The sequence below is a fragment of the Populus euphratica genome, unplaced genomic scaffold, assembly GCF_000495115.2.
Source record: "Populus euphratica unplaced genomic scaffold, PopEup_1.0 scaffold46.1, whole genome shotgun sequence".
Classification (NCBI taxonomy): Eukaryota; Viridiplantae; Streptophyta; class Magnoliopsida; order Malpighiales; family Salicaceae; genus Populus; species Populus euphratica.
Genome location: NW_011499852.1, coordinates 1,215,800 through 1,236,898, shown reverse-complemented (window position 1 = coordinate 1,236,898; position 21,099 = coordinate 1,215,800). Strand labels below are relative to the sequence as shown.

General features: G+C 34.2%; 1 protein-coding gene across 2 annotated transcripts; it reads right to left on the bottom strand.

Moving 5' to 3' along the window:
* Positions 1-12,028: 12,028 nt before the first annotated feature.
* On the bottom strand, positions 12,029-19,825 carry LOC105121792 (pre-mRNA cleavage complex 2 Pcf11-like protein). Of its 2 annotated transcripts, none has more exons than XM_011020588.1 (7): positions 19,080-19,825; positions 17,644-17,745; positions 17,057-17,314; positions 16,008-16,133; positions 15,476-15,943; positions 13,228-15,147; positions 12,029-12,471 (listed from the first exon to the last, which is right to left on the bottom strand). In XM_011020588.1, the coding sequence occupies exons 1-7, from the start codon at positions 19,455-19,457 to the stop codon at positions 12,445-12,447; spliced, it is 3,279 nt and encodes a 1,092-aa protein (XP_011018890.1). In that variant the 5' UTR covers positions 19,458-19,825; the 3' UTR covers positions 12,029-12,444. The 2 variants fall into 2 exon arrangements, with proteins under 2 accessions (XP_011018890.1, XP_011018891.1); XM_011020589.1 differs by having other exon boundaries at positions 13,252-15,147; positions 19,080-19,823.
* Positions 19,826-21,099: the final 1,274 nt, after the last annotated feature.

Sequence of the window (21,099 nt, the reverse complement as noted above, 5' to 3'; positions counted from 1 at the left end):
TTACCTTTTCCATGCTTTGATTTTTTTTAGATGATAAAGAGAATGTCATTACTGAGTAATATGAACAGAAGCGTTACTGATTTTTCTGGTAGCGCTTCTAGTGATCATGAGTTGCTAGGTACCGACTATAACCAGGCACCTAAGTCATAAACACCCTCTTTCTATACATGCTCATTAAGTGGAAGGCCACCTTTTAGAGGTGGTCTTCCTTCTAAGTAGGATATATGTACTAGAAAGTACATTGCTCAATGAAAACCCTACCACAATATGTAAGTTTGTTTTTATTTCTTGTATAATTAAAAAATAAACAACAATGAATAATTTTTGAATAATTAATTTTAATGAACGAATGGAATTTCAAGTTTACAAATATGAAAGTTGTTTACATGATAACATCAATGATAAAATTGTCGATAGAAGTGTCTTTGTTTTAATAGAGTCAAATTTCTAAAAATTCTAAACAGAAGCTTATGGTTGATGTTTGGTTCAAAAACATCAAGGTTAGTATATACATAAAAAAAATTATAGTATTTAATTCAATTAGTTTGTTAATCATAATAGAATAATTATTTTATAAAATTAAAATGTAAGGGAAAAACATTCAAGAATAGGCTGACAACGTTATTGCTAAGGGGGCGTGGGAGAATCACAATATCATTAGGTAAGATTGAATTCTAAATATAATATTCTTTTAAATGTTTATATTTTATTTTTTATCATCTTAACGGATAATTTATTTCTACATACCAGGTTGTGTGGTTTTAGTATGAAGCGTAATAAATATTAAAAAAATATGCAAAAGAAAGAGGTTTTTTAGGCTAAGAAGACATGGCAACATGGAGGGATTTCAAACCTCTGCACTTTTTGGAGGCTATCTAGGACACTTATATCTAGTGCGTGAAGCCTAAGTGTTTCGTGTGCCGATCACCATTAATTCCTCGCAATCGGTTTTAAGCTCCTAATCTTCGACCACTTGGGTGATTATATGATAACAAGTTGAAACTCAGATGACCTGACTTAATATTGAGACGACCCAACTTACATATGAGATAGTCAACCTGAGGGATAAAGTGAATGTCCTCGAGTATTCGTTGTCAATCCTTATTGGTACATATGGTCTATCTCGTCGCCCAGTTAATCCCAACGAACCTCTTCCTCGTCCAACTGTTGTCCACCAGATAAATTGTATTCAATAATATTTTTAAATTAATAATAAAAATTTAATTTTTTGTTTTAGTTCTAAATATTTTTTCTTGTTTTGTTTAATTTATTTTAAAAAAATTTTAAATACAATACTGATAAAATGATCAACATAATTTAAATCACAGATAAAATAATGGACAAAACTAAGTCCTCTAAAAAGTTCCATAGAGTTTGAAAAAAATCATTGACTTGCTACTAACAATATATAAATCTTTAACGGTTTAATTCTATTAATAATATGTATTTAATCACCCGTAAAACTATCAATAATTTATTTTATCAGTAATATATGAGATGGAATTAATAATAGATGGAAGCTTGCATCTAACAAGACCACCATTGTTTTTTCTCTCTCAGTAACACCTCACGACACGTTTCGTATGGTTATTGTTGGGATGTGCTGGAGTTATGCGGGATTTCATGACCAAAAAGAAAAAGAAAAGCAACAAGGTATGATGTGTGAATGAATTTATTGTTAAACTCACACAGAATGGAGCATCTATCTATCATCCACAGTTGACTAGCTCATACCCACTTTAACATTCGCTGGAAATACACAATAATATAATGCTAATCGACAAGAAAGCAGATCAACAACTTGAACTACAAGAATGAAATCGCTTTTTGCTGAAAATGAAAAGGGACCAAATGCCCCAAAAGAAAAATTCTCTGATAGAACTTTCGTCCAAAGAAGATGCGCAAGGAAGCTAATAACAGACAAAATCGCAATGAAAATGTGTATTTGTGTACAGGATTGCCCATCCCCCTGCTTCAGGAAAACGTTTGGTTCGGTGTGGAGTAGAAAGAAAGGGTGACCTACACTATCATCTGCGCGAAATCAGACCAATGAAAGCGAGAGGCGTAAGAGCGAAGGCAAAGTAGGAGAAGAGGCAGTGGCGGCGGCGTCGCTAACCCTTTTGACCAGCACCAAACACTGGCTATGGCGTGGCCCCTTCAATATTTAAACCAATCGTATTTTATAGGTCACCCTCCTCCATTCTTTGTTTTGATTATCAAATATAATATTCAAATTGCTTTCTCGAGATGTGCTCTTAGATATTCTAAAAATGACATTATCTTCTCTTCTTTGTTAATGGTTTTCAACCTTCTTCTCTCTCTCAGCTCGGCCCAGCACAGCTCCGGGTGAGTGTGGGGGGGGACCGCGTCGGACCTTGACATGTTCAAATTTCAAACTAGCGTTAATTGCACTTTATTTAATTAAATGGAGCATTAATTAATGTTTATGAAAAATGATCAACGGTTTAGGTCATGGGTTTTTATCAATGTGGCCATAGGAATCTCGTGGTGGGGCCGTCCAACGGTGACTGATGAGAATTAGCATCAGGGTCAGTGGACGGCCAGGCGTGCATGCTAACTGCTACCTGGCATCTTATTATTATTATTGCTATTATTATCTTTTCTTTTTGCAAATTATTTTTAATCGAAAACTTTATTAAGTGGCAAAGATGGGTACTTTCATCTAATGACATCATGCCTTGCTAAAAAAAACAAAAGAACTTTCACCAACTGCCAGTTTTGCTAAAAAAAACAAAACAAAAGAACTTTCACCAACTGCCAGCAATTAAGAATAAATAGCGATTATAATTCAATCTCAACCCACTGATGAATGGATGGATTTTATAGATGATTATTTTATTTAATGAGTAATAAATATTGTATGGATATTGTTAAATTCAATTAAAAACCTCATAAAAAACTAATCAAAACCTTACCTGATATATATATTGCTATTTATTCGTATATTTTTTAGCCCAAAAGGTAATGCATAAAATATAAATATAAACATATGAAAAAAACCTTGATATATGGAGATCCATCGTATCGTATCCCTTGAGATAAAACGGATGAGCTGTGTGAGGCAGGGAGGGAGGGCTGGCCACCTCGGATCCCAATTGCAAATCTCGGAGAGAGGTGAAACATTTCATGGTGTTGGAAATATCTGCAAAATCATTGTGTAATGTGTACCTATCCTCCCAAAACAACGGGGATCTTTGTGGTGGCCGTTAAAGCCAAAAGGAATCTTAAGCTTAGCCCCGTCTGGCTGGCTGGCTGGCTGGCTGGCTTTTGTAAATTGTAACTGAGAAACTAATCCCCACTTTAGGATATTTTGAGGCTTGTGGATTTTTGTGAAGCCTGCCTGCGTGGCCTTTTTAAGTTGGCATCCAGCTAGAATCCATTTTGAATAAAACCGGGGTTTTGTCATGCGTCCAGCATGGTTGCCTGACCCTGTCTTGTAACTGATTCCAACAAGGATTCGAGTTCTAACTCATTTTACAGGTTTTCTAGTTAATTTTTTTTATTATTAAAATAATAGTATTTTGTTCTTCTTTGCTACACCACGTAGACTCGGATCGGTTTCACCTGAAGATTCATATCATTAGAATCTTGGTTGATGTGAACGGGTTTTACCGGATTAATATCATGTTCAATTCAACTAAAAACTCAACTTCATATCTAAATTTCTTGAATCAATTCACTTGATCGAATCATGTTAAGAAAAAAAAAAAAAAAAGAGCTAGGCAATCCTTTGTGTCCGTCTATTGTGCATCCACAACAATTTTTTGTTTTCAATTTTATTTTTTATATTAATTTATTTGAAATTGGTTTTAACAATATGTTTTAATGGGCTTGATGTGGGTTCTCATGGACTCCAAAAAAATCTTGTCATTGGGTTAGTGCTAAGTTTTGTGAAAAATTATTTAGATTTTTTTATTTTTTAAAAGATTAAAAATAAAAGAGCTGCAATTGAAAATTAGAAGAAAAAAAATGCAGCCTTTTTTTGGTTCCTAAATGGATGAATATAAAAAAGGAGGTGCGAGAAATGAGGAGCTAAGAGAAAAAAATAAAAAATAGATCACCGAAGATATATTGGAGTTGCATTGCCACCATGCTTCGCTGTAGAAAGAAGTCTTTGTCAAGATAATTCCAGCAACATTAAAAAAGAATACCATCAAAGCTAAAGAAAACTGTGCGCATCTCCTTAATGTGACAACTTTCCTTGCAAGTTGACGTGTATATCACACACATCAAACTTTTTTTTATCATTTTTGTTTAATTTTATCTCCAATTATCTAATAATTCATCAATTTAGTTTTAAATTTCATTTCACGCAAACTTAAAGAGGGTCCAACCGAGAAGTAAAGAAAAAAAAAATAATCCAACTAAATTAGTTTATTAGTCATTCTCTGACTTAAATTATAAATTTAGAAGGCTACTCGAGATTAATCAGATCAATCTAAAAATTGGTTTTAACAATATGTTTTAATGGGCTTGATGTGGGTTCTCATGGACTCCAAAAAAATCTTGTCATTGGGTTAGTGCTAAGTTTTGTGAAAAATTATTTAGATTTTTTTATTTTTTAAAAGATTAAAAATAAAAGAGCTGCAATTGAAAATTAGAAAAAAAAAATGCAGCCTTTTTTTGGTTCCTAAATGGATGAATATAAAAAAGGAGGTGCGAGAAATGAGGAGCTAAGAGAAAAAAATAAAAAATAGATCACCGAAGATATATTGGAGTTGCATTGCCACCATGCTTCGCTGTAGAAAGAAGTCTTTGTCAAGATAATTCCAGCAACATTAAAAAAGAATACCATCAAAGCTAAAGAAAACTGTGCGCATCTCCTTAATGTGACAACTTTCCTTGCAAGTTGATGTGTATATCACACACATCAAACTTTTTTTTGTCATTTTTATTTAATTTTATCTCCAATTATCTAATAATTCATCAATTTAATTTTAAATTTCATGTCACACAAACTTAAAGAGGGTCCAACCGAGAAGAGAAGAAAAAAAAAATCATTCAACTAAATTAGTTTATTAATCATTCTATAATTTAGATTATAAATTTAGTAAGCTACTCGAGATTAATCAGATCAATCTAAAATATTACTATTTTAATATTTTTTTAAAAAAATGTATCATATTAAATTTTTTAAGGTTAAATAATCTTTTTACTAATTGTTCAAGTTATCTTTAAATATGTCAAATCAATTAAGTCATATTAAAATTATAATTTATTTTATTTTATAAGGAATTGAATGATTTAATATTACTTTATTGAATAGTGTTAAATAACATTATTAAAAAAATTGCAATTATCTAACTTTCTTTTTTATGTTAAAAATACATTGCTTAAAACAATAAGAAAAAAGTTCGAACAACTTTGTCATAATTTTTTTCTTAATTAAATAAGGCTTCGATCGGATTAATGAATTTACGTGGATTAATTACTCAGAAGAGCATTACCGACACTTCGAATCCGCACCCATAACGGAGCATAGTTTAATAACTATGCATGGAGGCCTTATTGCATCGGTTAACTATTTAGAACAAACGGTGGGGTGGCTAAAGAAATGTAGTTTCCAAAGCGATGCTCTGAAATTCCAAAGACCAGAGTTGGATCCAAGGCCATGGCCCCCACGGAATTTAAATGTTTCCCTTTGGTCCTCTTTCTCTAAGATTTTTCAATTCGAATCTTGGCTCCTTGCAAACAAAGTGTTTCTTCCGATTTTTTGGATAATGTAGATATACTTAATTTTATACTTAACATTGTTAAAATATATTTGTCTATAGAAGAAAAATATTATACGTTTTTTTTCAAAGAAAAACTTGTAAAGAAAAGCTTTGAAGAACCTATAAAAGGTGTTTTTTTCTTAGTATACATTTGAAATATTACTATTTAAAAAAAAATTAGATGGAAAAATATTTTTAAACATGAAGTTCTAGTTTTTTTTTTAACTCTGTTTTTCTAGAAAACAGTTAACTTAGTTTAAATCCCGACTCAAAGTTAACTTAAAAAAAGATCAAAGTCATGGGTTAGAAAGGTTAAATTAAGCTAACCGAGTCAATATAAAAATAAAATTGATTATTGTTATGATTTTTAAACTCGACTAGATGATCAATTAGAGGCAAGATTGGAGTTATAGGATGGAAGTTGATCTAAATTAATGTATGAATAAAAATAAATATTATTATTATAGTTTTAAAATCTATCTCGGAAGTTGACATAGAGCAAGGTCTAAGTTATGGGTTTGAAAAGTTAACTTAAGTTGATCCATTTTTTAAATGAAAACAACCTTGTTTCGAGAAAACAAATTAAAAAAAAAATCAATAGTTTTTTAATCCTAGGTTGATCATGTTGCAAGTTGACCTGAGTTTTTTACTGGATTACATCGAGTCAACCTCTCATCTATTTCTTCTTAAATTCTAATTAGTTCAAACTACAAATTGGTTGGATTTTAACCGACCCGCTAGGTCAATCCTGGATTTGCAACTAGAATTACTATAAAATTATTAATCTCAAAATTAAATATAAATTAAATAAAAAATTAATAATAATAAATTATTTTTTAGGTAAGTTTGACAATAATATTTATTAAAAATAAAATAAAATATTTATAAGAAAACAGTTAACTTAGTTTAAATCCCGACTCAAAGTTAACTTAAAAAAAGATCAAAGTCATGGGTTAGAAAGGTTAAATTAAGCTAACCGAGTCAATATAAAAATAAAATTGATTATTGTTATGATTTTTAAACTCGACTAGATGATCAATTAGAGGCAAGATTGGAGTTATAGGATGGAAGTTGATCTAAATTAATGTATGAATAAAAATAAATATTATTATTATAGTTTTAAAATCTACCTCGGAAGTTGATATAGAGCAAGGTCTAAGTTATAGGTTTGAAAGGTCAACTTAGGTTGATCCATTTTTTAAATGAAAACAACTTTGTTTCGAGAAAACAAATTAAAAAAAAATCAATAATTTTTTAATCCTAGGTTGATCGTGTTGTAAGTTGACCTGAGTTTTTTACTGGATTACATAGGGTCAACCTCTCATCTATTTCTTCTTAAATTCTAATTAGTTCAAACTACAAATTGGTTGGATTTTAACCGACCCGCTAGGTCAATCCTGGATTTGCAACTAGAATTACTATAAAATTATTAATCTCAAAATTAAATATAAATTAAATAAAAAATTAATAATAATAAATTATTTTTCAAACAGGTAAGTTTTACAATAATTTTTATTAAAAATAAAATAAAATATTTATATTTTATTTTATCTTACCTATTATAACTAGAGAAGATAAAAAGTCAATCATCCACAGAACACATCACTACCAAACACAAGTATATCATTTTATTTTTTTTTCCTTGTGCTTCTTGTCCTTAATATCTTACTACGGAACCATTATTAATTAGTATGGTCTGAGGAAGGCTGACAACCGGAGGAGCTGCTGTCGGTCTTAGGAGGGCTAACAACCGGAGGAGCAGCTGTCGCTACCCAGGAAATCCCATCTCTACATTCAAGAGAACCGGAACCAACAGAAGCGGCGGTGATTTCCACACAAGTAGACCTGAGAGAGGTCCAAGCTCCGCATGCACTCTCTAAGAAAAAACCAAATGATGCTCTTGCATGGTGGGTTTTCGAAAATGAACCGAAGGAGCTCTTGATCAAACCAGCTCCGTACAACTTCACCGAAGTCCCAATTATGCTAGGAAGTACAGTATCTTAATTCTTACCGTTGACCAATGGGATTGGACCTTGACCAAGTCACATCCCACCACCATGGTCAGCGCTCTAGTAGTTATTCTTATATAAAAAGAAAACGTACAAGTAATTAAAATACCATTAACCTACAACGACGTATTTATTACAAATATACTAAAACCAGGGGGGGGGGTGTCGTTGGGAATAGCAGATGACACGTTTCGTTGTGGAATACAACAGTGAAATAACTATGTTGTTTTTGTTTCTTGTTTAAATAACAAGTGGTCTCGCTTACGAGGGCTTTGAGGGTTCTTTTTTGTCGTCCATGAATACTGAAAATACTAAATTATTATGAGGGGGGGGTGTCGTTGGGAATAGCAGATGACACGTTTCGTTGTGGAATACAACAGTGAAATAACTATTTTGTTTTTGTTTTTCTGTTTTTTTTTTTATTAACGTGGGTGTTCAGGTCAGCTTACGCACACCATGACTAATCCCACGGTCCACTGAATATCCTACAAGCCCAGTGAACAGGTAAGGCACCGCGGGGGTGACAGACGGACTACACAGAGAGGAGCCAGCAGACATAGGAAGGAAACCACTCGCCAGCCCCACTGCCACTGGGACTCGAATCGAAGTTCGAAAGAAGGTGAGCAGTGCCTTACGCCACTGAGCTACAAGCTTGTTGGTATAACTATTTTGTTTCTTGTTTCTTGTTTAAAGAACAAGTGGTCTCGCTTACGAGGGCTTTAAGGGTTCTTTTTTGTCGTACATGAATACTGAAAATACTAAATTATTATTGAAAATTAAAAAAAAAATAGTTCAGGTATTATGAATTTTTTATATTTCAGATTACAGTTAGATTAATAAGATGTTCTTTAAATCAATAAAATCAAAGTTTTTGGTCTTAGAATATTTATATCTTTTCAAGTTGTTTTTTTTTTGTTTTATAAAGGACATTATTTTATTTTACTAGAATAATATAATATTAAATTTTAAAAAATTAATGACACATGTCATTTTATTATTGGCGAATCTTCTTTCTTTTTTTCTCCTCCTCCAAAAATTATCTTCTTTATTTCTAGTATGCGTGCTCTGGTTGTTCTTCTTTTGATTTTTTTTTTATTCTTAACATTTTAATAAAAGTTTTATTTTTTTTTAATTTAATTTTTCAATTTTAATTTGTAATGTATATGCTTTTATTTTGGTTTCTATTCTTTTGATGTCTAATTTTTTTACTTGATCCTTTTATAAAAGTTTATTTTGTGTTACTATTTTATTTTGATCCTTAATTTATATTTTTTTTTTATTGGAGTTATTTTTTTTTTCAATTTAACCATCCAAACAAAAATTTATGTTCTCTTTTCTTTAATTTTTTTTTGTCCTTTGCCCTTTTGTATAAGTGTTATATTTTTAGTCCTCCAATTTCATTTTTTTTCATGTATTCCTTTTTTTTATATGCTACTTATTCTTTGGATTTCTTTTTTTCTTTAATTATTTTATAAAAATTTTATTGGTTTTTAATCTCACTTTTCAATTCAAGTTCATGGTATATTATTTTTTTTTGTTTGAGTTATTTTCTTTTCAATTTAACCCTCCAATCAAAAAACATTAGTTGTCCTATAATTTATTTTTTATTTTGATTGTCACCTATATTATTTTAATCACTATTTTTTATTTTAGATTATTTTATATAGTTAACTTTCTTTTCTTTTATGTTCTTTAGTGTATATTGACTTAATCTAATTTTTTTATCCAATTTTGTACTCTCATTTTTTTTAAAAGGTATCATGTTTTTTTAAAATCTCCAATCACTATTATTGTTTTTTTGTTATCTAATTAAAATAAAACTAGCGTATTAATCTCAGCTAATATTATAACTCGAATCATCAATTTCTTTTGGTTTTTTTAAAATTATGTTTGCATAATTTAAACATTGTTGTTTTTTTTCTTTTTTTGTGAAAAAAAGACCACCTCACAGTGTAGGCGTTTTACCTTAGAAAAGAGCACAAGAGGAGTCTAATGCAGTCAAGCCACCGTCTAGCTAGTAGGGCAATTCCCACAGCACAGCACAGAAGCAGCATGGTGGGACCGAGGCATGGCGGGACCACGGCATGGCGGTCGAGTTCTGTTCAGGGCCACCCGCGAAAGAGCACAATAAGAATGTTGAAAGACCTGCTCTTGTAAAGGAACCATACTGAATCCATCCCCTTAATTTGATAAAATGAAACCCAGCAGAACCCATCTAGATCCAGACTCGTCTACAGTTTTTTTAATCAACCAGCAGATCATGGAGTTCTATACGGAGGAACAAAGCCTATGTCTTGGATTCAAACACCAACCACATAACTGAGCTCTCATAAGCTCAAGCATTAATCAATCATGGTTCCCTACATATCAAGCAAAAGAAGAGGATATTATACGTAGCGTTCATTCAAATATCATGAGCAGCTTCTCTTCCTCCACTGTCTTCCTAATCATTTGGAGGTAGACACCAAATTATCACGATAATCTTCATCATAATCAGATTGGAGCTGCTCGTTTTCCACAATTTGAGCACTTTCTGTTGTTAATTTTTTTTTTTTGGGGAACGTTGATTGAAGCTTAATAATAGAAGCTTAAACAGAATGAAGATTGTCTCTTATTTCTTTCTAAGATTACAGAAACACACACACACACACACACACACACATATATATATTGTACAGGAGAACAATATTAGTTACAACAATATAATAGCAGTAGATTACAGCAGTATAATGGTGACAGATTTTAGTAAAGATTGGATCCCAAGATTTCAGCCTTCTTTCCTTGTGCAGTCTTCAGTTACATAATCCGCAGAAACTCCAGAATCTGCAGAAGATTCAACAAAATCTTCAGTTACAGAATCTGCAATAACTTCAGAATCTGAATATGATTTAACTAACTGTAAACTGAATTTTAGTACAAAATAGAGTTCATGGCTGCATTGCTCAAAAGAGAAGTACAATTATTTACTTGCAACCCAACATGCAGCTGCATTTGTTGCTCTAGGTGCATGACAAAAACTACAACAATTTACAGTTTCTACAAGGAGCTTTATCTCTTCAACGATAACAGGTATTTCCCAAGGAACCTGTGCTTCTCTCCACAAGTAATGGCCTCCACAAACACATTCCAGCCGAATATCACTTAAACCTCTATTTGTTATCCATCTGACCGCTGCCCTAGAGGCCATTGCCTCAGCTTGCAAATTGGATGCTGAATTTGCTAATTCACAATGGCTATGAAGAAGGGCATCCCTCCCATTCCTGCAGGAAAGCCGAGGGGACCAAGACGTAGGGTTTACCATAAGCTAAAACCTGCTCTGTTGACCGATCGGAAAAGGGAGACATATTCATTTGAGGCCTTCTTTGCCTTCATCACACATTGAATAGGGTCTGGAGGCTTCTTTTCAAAATAGTGATTTGATGTAGACATTTGAAGGAGCAAAAATAGTGGAAATAATGTTATGCGAAGCAGCAGGAAAGCAGGCCAAATGGACTCGGGCTCTCTTACCTCTTGGGAGGCATTTGTCCAAGGGTAAGAAATCCACTTCAAGCTACAAAACAAGCAGCTGAATTTGTGATCAGACAACACTAATGCCTTGAAGAGCCACGTGGAGCCTAAAAAAAATGTCACAAATCATGAACTTTGACACGGTTTTTTGGACTCGACTGGCAGAAAAGCTAATTGAAACGAAATCGTTTATTTATTTATTTTTCACGGTCTTCTAAAGTAAATCTCATGTATTGCATCATCATAATTTCTTTCTTAAGAAAAAATATGGGATCCCACGATTAATGCTACAGCGCCCAAAGATCCATGAATTGTGTATCAGCTACCGCGTAAGATTGAATCTCACGAATTACAAAATCTGCATGAATCTGTGATGACATGTCTGACACTAAGCAAATAACTGCATTGCAAGTCATAAGAGCTCACCTTAATATCAAACGTAGATAAAATCGTCCGTGTTTACAGCGCAAATCACACATAAATTCAGATCAAACAAGAACTGGATTTAACTGGAACATATCATTGGCCAAATCAATCCGAGAACATGACCAGTATCCAAGGAAATAACAAAAATCAACAAACTCTTCAAGGCGAAAGAATTGAGGTGCAAGGGTGACGAACAGCCAATTTGTGGAAATCAAAAGCCATTACAAAAATGAAAAGCAATGCATGGATGGCGATGACACAAAAAAGCTGGAAGAATAGAACAGGCAATGCATCATAATCTACCAAACAATGTCCATGTGATCAGCACTACTAACATAGCAACACCAAACATTTCTGACAAGAAATGAAAAGATACAAGAGTTACAAGCTACTTCATTATTTCCAATCTACTGATACAATGACTGATAAATGCAAAGCTGAATGGGGATTGATCACAGTTACTAGCGATTGCGTTACGGACATTTGATGGTTGTGGAAGTTCATACCAGCCTCGGCAATTTCAAAAAAGAAAACATATAAAGAACACACAAACCAAATTGGCGAAGAATACTGATTTAGGTATTTCTATTGGACTATAAATTAACACTAAGAAAAAAATACAGAAGCACAAAGGGTACAAGACAACTCTCAGCACCATTTTGGTGCGAAACAAAATTAGAATGACATGCCCAATCACAAAACTGATGTATTGTAAACCTGGACTTCTTAAATGCTCTATAAAGGAGCAATCTGCAGGGTGTTCCGATTCAGGTTGAGGCATACACATCCTTTTCCTGCAAAAAAATTATGGTTCCATCAATGAATCAGCAGAAAATGACAAATGATGACCACATCAGAAAAATAAGAAAATACATGAGTTCAGTACTCAGTGGTCATAACAGATGTATATTATGGACAGCGCTATTATCTAAGTTTAATTATTAGTAGTAATCCGCCTAATTATAATGTGTTAGAAGTATGCAGATGGGTTAGGTTGTGACAAAATGGTCCTCACAAACATCAGCAAAAGAGGGAACACTCAAAGTGCTTAATATTTTCAACTGGCAAGCCATCTATCTTATACTAATCTCAGTCACACAAGTATTCTAATGCATCGAGAAAAGTACAGTAACAACAGTGAATCAGCAAAAAAAGGATAGTGATGGGTACAGGAACTGCTACATGAGAAGCAGCAAGCACGGCCACTGTTATAATTGATGATAAGTATAGTTGGAAAATAAATAAATTCAAATGGCTGCAGCACCTGAGAAACATTTGAACCCAATCTAGATGTGTGCTCAATTATAAAAGAAAGGATTGGATCCCACCATTAGAACACAACTAGTACCCACTATCAGGACATCACTAGACAGTATTCCACCAACTACACTAATAACCCAAGTCAACAGTCAAATTGTAAGGGCGATATAATCAAACAAGATCAGAAATAAGCCCATACATTTCCCCTAGATAAGGGACAAATAATGGGTCCAATCCTTTAAGAGATGTAGAACATCTTAAGGGTCAAACATCCTAAGATCAAGTATCACCTCAAGAAATTTAAGCTCCTTTACCATTTTAATGCTGGTTGCTAGTCCCAAGTCACAAAGTGAACTTTCAGATATACAATTCACATGCACAATGGGACCTTTAGCACTCTCCTTTGTGGTTCCTATCAGACCATCTCCGGATGGTAACGTCATACAAACTGCTCCTTTGAACATCCATTTATTCCTTTCTTCACAATAATAATCTTCAAAAAGCTTACCACACAAAACACAAACACAATGATCTTCATGAGCAAGAACCATTTTATCATCACATTCCATTGTCTCTTCAAAACCATCCATTGGGCTAGAAGACTCAACTCCCAATGGAAGTCCTTCCTTTTCAGTAAGCCAGTCCCCTAAATCAGCATACCATCCCCTAGTTGCCCCATTTATACCATCCGATTCTGGCTTCCTCTGGTTATGCCACTCCAGGTGTCTATGAAGACGTTCTTTAAGTTTAAGTTGAAGGCCACATAAGCTGCATCGATGAGGAAGGTCCTCAAAGAGTGAACTGATCACAGGTGGATGCAGTTCTCGGATTACTTCTGGCTTAAACTCCAATCCTATGAGATCATCTATTTCCACTTTGGTGGTTTGCGACAGTGCAACAGAACATTTGGTATCAGGTTCTGGGATAGATGCTTCACCTACTGTGGATGAATGCAGAGTGGCAGAGGAAATTGGTTCAGAGCTAGGGGAAGCGATGCTTGGGTTCTTCTTTTGTAGTTGACTAGGTACCTGCATTGCCGAAGGAGATGATGTCTCCGACTTTGATGTAGATATCAAACCCTTCGCAACTAATGAGCTCAAAAGGTTTGAAATTGGATTTGGGGCTTTATTAACAGCATCAGTAGTTTGTTCTGATGAAGGTGGAGAACCAAGTGGAGGTGGTGGCCGCTCTTCTTTCCTCTGAGAAATATTCAACACTGTTGGCAACTTATCTTGTGACTGAGCAGCAGCTGAAGATGCAGATTCAATCCTGGCTCCTGAAAACAAAAACTGAGGGGGAGGCCCACTTGGAAGAGGAGGCTGAATAATTGACTGTGATGGCATTTTCCCAATATCCTGAAAGTTTTGGTCAGGTACAATACCAGAATTTATTTTGGAAAGAATTCCAGTCTTCATAACAGCAGCCAGCAAACTACTTGTACTAGATTGTCCTGAAGTTCCTGCAGTAAATGGATTTAAATGGTCTGCTGCAGAACTTACAGAAGTTGATGAAGTTCCAAAATTGGAGACTGGGGGCAGGTGTGGCCTCTGGATCTGACCAAAAGCTTCAGACTCTTTGGAATCTGATTGTCGTGGCTGTGAAAGATGATGCTGGTGGCTTAGTTGAAAAGAGGGTAATGAAGGAGCCTGTAATTCTTCAGACTGCAATTTTGGCAAGTTACCAAGCTGAACATTCGAAGGCAGCAAATTTCCTGAAAATTGAGCCCTAAAATCAGGCTGGGTCATTGACTGGGATTGATGGTAGTCTTGCTCTCCTGAATTCTGCAATTGTGGATAGCATGCTTGAAATGTGGGTGAGGATGGTCGTTGGTGTATGGGTGACTGTCCAGATGGTGATGCAGCACCTTGGGACTGAAACTTTTGTTGCCCTAAGGTTTCAGTGGACAACAATGATGTGTTTTTGGAAGATGCTAAGCCTGCCTTTCCAATATGAGATGAACCCAAGACTGGTCGAACAGCCATCCTGCCCAATGAAGACCTTGAACTTGTAGCCACACCACCAATAGTGGCTGAATAGCCCTCTAAGTGACCTGTGTTAGTAGTAGAAGTGCCAGAATTGATCAATCCATCTGTTGAGTGGGACTCTGGCAATTTCCATGGTGAGGATGAACGGAGCCCAATGGTGGCATGCTCTTTCCGCTCGGTAGACAACGAGTCTGAAGAAGTTTCTCCATCAAATCTTTCAAGATCCTGAACATTAAAACAAAGTGGGAGAAAAGGATTTGGATCAGCCCCTCCTCACAAACTGCTGAGACCAAAATCATCTAAACTACCATTTCTAAAAATCTTCATGGTCAATCAAAAATGAATTGAACATATACATACCAGAATACCTTATATTATTACATCTTGGCCCAATAGCATTTCAAATAGCAACTTTTAAAATGATGGTTTGCATTTTAAACATCCAATGCAATTTTTTTACATTTCTTTTATTTACTACTTTCATTCAGGCAATAGATTTCTCAAACAGGAAGTATCAATACTTAGTTTAAGAATCTTATCTGTTCTGTCTTACCATTTTTTCCGAATCATCAGGAATCCACTGATCTTTCCTTGAGTTATTGGAAAGACCGGCTGCATTGTGATCTGATAATCTAGAGTGCACGTCCCAAATGTACTCCTCTTCCTCAGAGTTTTTCCAGTTAGCAGATATCCCAGTCTCACTTCTTCCAATTCTCTGTGTTGGCTGTAGATGTAAATCGACCATAGAAGACTTGGATGCTGGGTAATTTGGAAATCCATGCTTCATATTAAAACCGTTTCTTTGCCCAGATATTAGCTCTGCCGCATTGCTGCTAGTTCCATACCATGGGTTCTCCTGCCCTTGCCCTTGCTCAGCAACCCTTCCACTTGCTCTTCCAATTCCCAAGCCAGACTTCCTTGAAACATCAGGACCATATTCAAAGTCCCCATATATGGCACCAACCTTTTTCTTCTCATGAACAGGCTCACTTATTGCTTCTCTATGTGAGCGTTGAAGAGTCTGCAAACTAACTAAATTAGCACAATTTCATGTTAAATATAACGGGCTATATTATTTTACATACATGTGTTTTAACAGGAGGATCCACCCATGGGCGTCGAGTATCAATACCGACAGCTCTGTCTGGGCCCTCCACATCCTCAATTGAGTTGGCTACTGGAACAGTCAGGACATTAGACACTCCTTTTGCCTTTATCATATGAAACCAGACAAAGAAAGAGATATATTCAGTGGGAAGGTAACACTTCACTAGAAAAGGAATCGACTAATCTGTCAGTCAACTCAACATTAGAATTTCTGCCCCATAATTTATCACATGCACAACATTCAACGTATCTATAGTTCACCACACTTCTATTTGCTTGTTTATCTGTAGTAAATATATGGGAATTTGTTCAACTGATTGCAAAAATCAATCTGCTTCTTTATCTTAGTACATTAGGGAGAATATCCCGCTGGGAAGTGTGGGATTGTTACAATACAAATTGGTAGTTAATTAGTAGGAACTGTGAGTGCCAAGGTAATGAACCAATATCATAAAGATAAGACCTCTGACTGTAAATGGTCATGAGTGGAAATAATATTGACTTCTTGTCTCTGGCTTAATTTCACCTCCACCTCTACTCTCCTCTCTGAATCCATTCTTGGATCAGTAAACTTCAAACACTTTCACCTACACTGCCCAAACACCTGATTTCCACATTAGTTGGCATCACTTACTGGAAATATTGTATCAGATATCAATCCCCAGGCAAAGGCATGCCTAGCATTTTTAAACCCCATGTAATACTCAGAAGATAGAAAAGAAGAATAGATATTTCCATATATAAATCCTATTTCAGTCCTCTCTATGATGCAACTAGAGAGCTATCCTTATTGTAGGAATTTACTCTACCCCGACAAAAAAATATCCATCACTGACTGTAACTTTATGGACAACAATTAATGCATGGACACAGAAACAGAAGCAGTCTAAACTCCGCATTCAGCAAGACAAGAACATCTCAAACTGAAGACTAGAAAATAAAGGTGGTGCAAAAAAGTTTGCTCTAGCCATTGAAACTTTTGAATAAAGTCAAGCAATGCCAAAATTGATTAGGAAATTCCACGTACCCTACTAGACTGCTGAATGCGCTGCCTTTCCAAGTACTTGGGATTGACATGGATGCTATTTGGTGGCCGTTGAGATTGAGACTCAGACCTGGACGCTGCAGCACCTGCAGATGAACCATTCACTGCAGGAGCAAGGCCAAGTTCCTTCTCAATCATCTGAAGTGGCTGAGGAGGGAAAACTCCTTTCCAAGTTCCAAAAAGATGCCGCATACTTGAATGTACAGAGGAATCAACCTGCCTATATGCCTTACAGAATACCTAAAAGACGCAAAAATAATTGATAACTACCAAATAATAAATGGAGAAAGCAGCTTGTAACCCCCTACAAACATAGCAATGGTGAATAGGTGATCAAGTACACTATCTGTTAAAGGAAGCATGCACTACTTGTAGGCCAAATGAAACAAATAAAACACAAGACAATAATTACATCCAAACAATTCAGAGTAGCAAAGACCATTATAGAAATTCTATGACAAAATTCTTAAACTAATTTCTTTAAATAAAACACCATATTTTACACGTGTATTGTTTACAAAAATGCCACATCGAGTGATGAGAGTCTACATGCAGAACAAACATCTCACCTCAGGCAGTCTGGCAGCAAAGTATTTTATGTAATCCCTCCCAATATTCTTCACAATGCTGTCTAAAAGATAAAGAGATGGAAGCTTTTGCTCACTGGGAACCTGCACGTTAATTTTGTAATGAGATTCAATACACCAGGGGCAATATTCTTTGAAACAAATAACTGAATAGCATAAATGGAAGCCAAGAAGCAAGAAACAGAAGAAAGAAATTAACATTCAGACTCATAAGCTGCTCAGAATATTAGCAATGTCTCAAAACTGTCAATGCGCATACTATCTCACTATGATGTCCATAGAGCTATTTTTATCTGCAAATATTTTGAAGACTACCGCGCAACAGAAAAGTCTCAAACAAAATTGAAAAAAGAAGAAAACAAAGAATTATACAATTAAAAAAATGGCATTCATGTTTGATGTCCAAGGACAACCACGATAGTCAAAATGAACCTATAAATTTTCATTATAGCATTAAAATATGCATCATACAGCACCCAACTCCAAACTGATTTACAAAGCCAAATTGAAGAATCCTTCTCCCTTTGCCTTTTCTTTTAGATCCAATCCCAGCTCTCTTGTATATCTTGCTGCACTTGTAGTTAAGTTATTGCAAACCTCAGAATATCTCAGGCTCCACCATAATAACTTCCATACATCAGGAACAAATTGCCTTGTGTTCTCAGACATTGATTTTTTAAGTCCTGCTGGCCTCAAGAGAACTATGGCAAAGAAAGGCGCGCTCCTTGCTTTTCCTTCCTTTTATTTTGGATGAATTTACAACTAAAGCATCCACAAACAATCATGCATACAACAGAAACACCTCTACAAAAGAGTGGCAACATTAAATGTGCCTGGATAGCTAACTTATATTTGTTAATTTCTTTCAAGAGGCGGACAACATATCCTGACAAAAACTCTCAGAAAACTATACATCGATACATTTCATCCACAAGACGTGAGAAATTTATCCAGTTGGGATTCAGATACAATTTTTCCATCCATATTCTCAATGACGCTGGCTTCTCAAAAACATAAAACAACCTTCATTAACTACAGAATATCCACTCCAATAATTTAAGTAATAGGAAAATCATAAAACTGGGAGTGACAGTAGAATTCACAGGAGATACAGCAACATCAACGATTGAATTTATGGTTAGTTTTGATGATGGTTTGCACACATGCCATACTATGGCTCCCCATAATTCTTATAAACCCACAGTGAAACAAAGGCTTAAAAAAAAAAAAAGAGCTTCGAGAATTGTAAGTTGTGCTTGATCAGAAGAGTTTTCATTAATCTGTAATTACACTCAGCCAGTAATACTACTACTACCGCCATTTCTTTGGAACTGCCCAATGCTTTCTCATACAATTTAATTCAAAACAACAAATGGGGCCATAACCAAAATTTACTAGAGTCAAAACTGATGTTTCACCTCAAGAATATTGGCACAGATTGTCGCAGCAACAGCTTTGGCGGCGTGGAGATTCTCACCCGCAATTATAGTCAAGTTAGTGATTATTGGCTTTGAATTGAAAGTCAGCTCCGCCAAAGCAGTCTTATACTGACTCACTAGCTCCTGGTATTGCTGTGGCTGTGGCACTGGCTGTGGCTGGTATGCACTGCTGCGATTCGAATCATTACTGTCTAAATCTCTATCAACTCCAGGCCTATATCTTGCAGAAGGTGCAGCTGCCGGTCTCTGCGTGAACGGGCGGCCCTTATGGTTTGCTTGCTCTTCAGCTAATCGAGGTTTCTTTAAGCCTGGTTCTCTTGATCTATCGAAGGATCTACGCGTACTCTCCATTTCCATTACCGTGCAAAAATAAAATCGAAACCCTAAGCCCAGTTCCTACCCTTAAATAAATCTTTTCGTTACACGTTAACCATCATCAAATCTAAAACAATACAACAATCGAACTAAAGAAAATAAAAACCCTAACCCTAATTTGTACAAAGATTAATTTGGATACAAGCACTTGGAGGTATTACTATTGTTCAGACAGAAACTAAAAGAAAACAAAAAACATATAGTAAACTATAAAAAGAGAAAGAGAGATTGAGAAGGTGATTTGTGGAGTGAGGGACAAGAGAGTGAAGCTCGGTTTTTTCAAGACGGAGGAGCGCAGCGCGAATTAGACGAAGAGCGATAAGACTAGAGCTGTTCAGTTTTATAATGGTTTTTGGTCATCGAAGGTCCCTGTGGTTCCACTATTCATTAACATTAGACTGTGATTTCGAAAATTATAATTTTGTCCTTCTGATTTTGGATTTCTTACAAATTCATGATTACAATTGGATTTGGGTTCAAGTTTGACCCTCGCATGTGCAAACACTGTTTGGATGAATTTCAGTAAGATGCGTCACAGGCTTTGATAGAAAGGGTGATTTACCCGTACAAATCCCCCACGTTATTTAACTTCTTTTTATTATATAATAAAATTTAAATAAATTATTTAAAATTTTATATATATATATATATAGATTGTTTTGATGCTAAAAATAAAAAATAATATTTTAATATCATCAAAATAATTATTTTTCAAATTATTTTTTAAATCATTTTAAAAAATAAAAACTACAAAAATATCAAAACCATCATTTTTTAGAAAACGTTTGAGAACATGGTGCAAATCGCATTCTCAAAAAATTTAAATTTTTTTATATGTTTTGAATGATTTTTATGTGTTAATTTTAAAAAATAAAAAAATTATTTTGATGCATTTTAATATAAAAAATATTTTAAAAAATAATCATAACTACACTCCCAAATAAATTCTTAATAATTAGCCATTTTTTAAAAACATTAAATACATTTTGGATATAAAAGAGCATATCTTCAGACTTTTGGATGAGTCGCTGTGATTTTATAATAACTATAATAAAAATTATTTATTATAATAAAAATTAATAATCAAATTTACATAAAGAACTCAAAATCTATTTTTAAATTTAAATCTCAAGAACTTGGTTACATCTTTAAACCACATATTTAGATTAACTAAAATCACTAATGAAAAGCTCTTTTATAAAAATAATGCAATTATTCTTATTATTTTCACAACCAACCTACATCTTGACAAGGTAAAAGATTCAAGTCAGGAGATCATTTAACTAAAACAACCATGTTAGCTGTTTTTTAAAAACATTAAATACATTTTGGATATAAAAGAGCATATCTTCAGACTTTTGGATGAGTCGCTGTGATTTTATAATAACTATAATAAAAATTATTTATTATAATAAAAATTAATAATCAAATTTACATAAAAAACTCAAAATCTATTCTTAAATTTAAATCTCAAAAACTTGGTTACATCTTTAAACCACGTATTTAGATTAACTAAAATCATTAATGAAAAGCTCTTTTACAAAAATAATGCAATTATTCTTATTATTTTCACAAACAACCTATATCTTGACAAGGTAAAAGATTCAAGTCAGGAGATCATTTA

Excerpts from the sequence above, each read along its gene's own strand:
- LOC105121792 (XM_011020588.1), bottom strand. The coding sequence starts at position 19,457 with ATGGAAATGGAGAGTACGCGTAGATCCTTCGATAGATCAAGAGAACCA. Across the intron at positions 17,746-19,079 it reads TCTGTGCCAATATTCTTGAG|GTTCCCAGTGAGCAAAAGCT; the intron begins GTGAAACATCAG and ends ATTAACGTGCAG. Across the intron at positions 12,472-13,227 it reads AGGAGCTTAAATTTCTTGAG|GAAAAGGATGTGTATGCCTC; the intron begins GTGATACTTGAT and ends ATTTTTTTGCAG.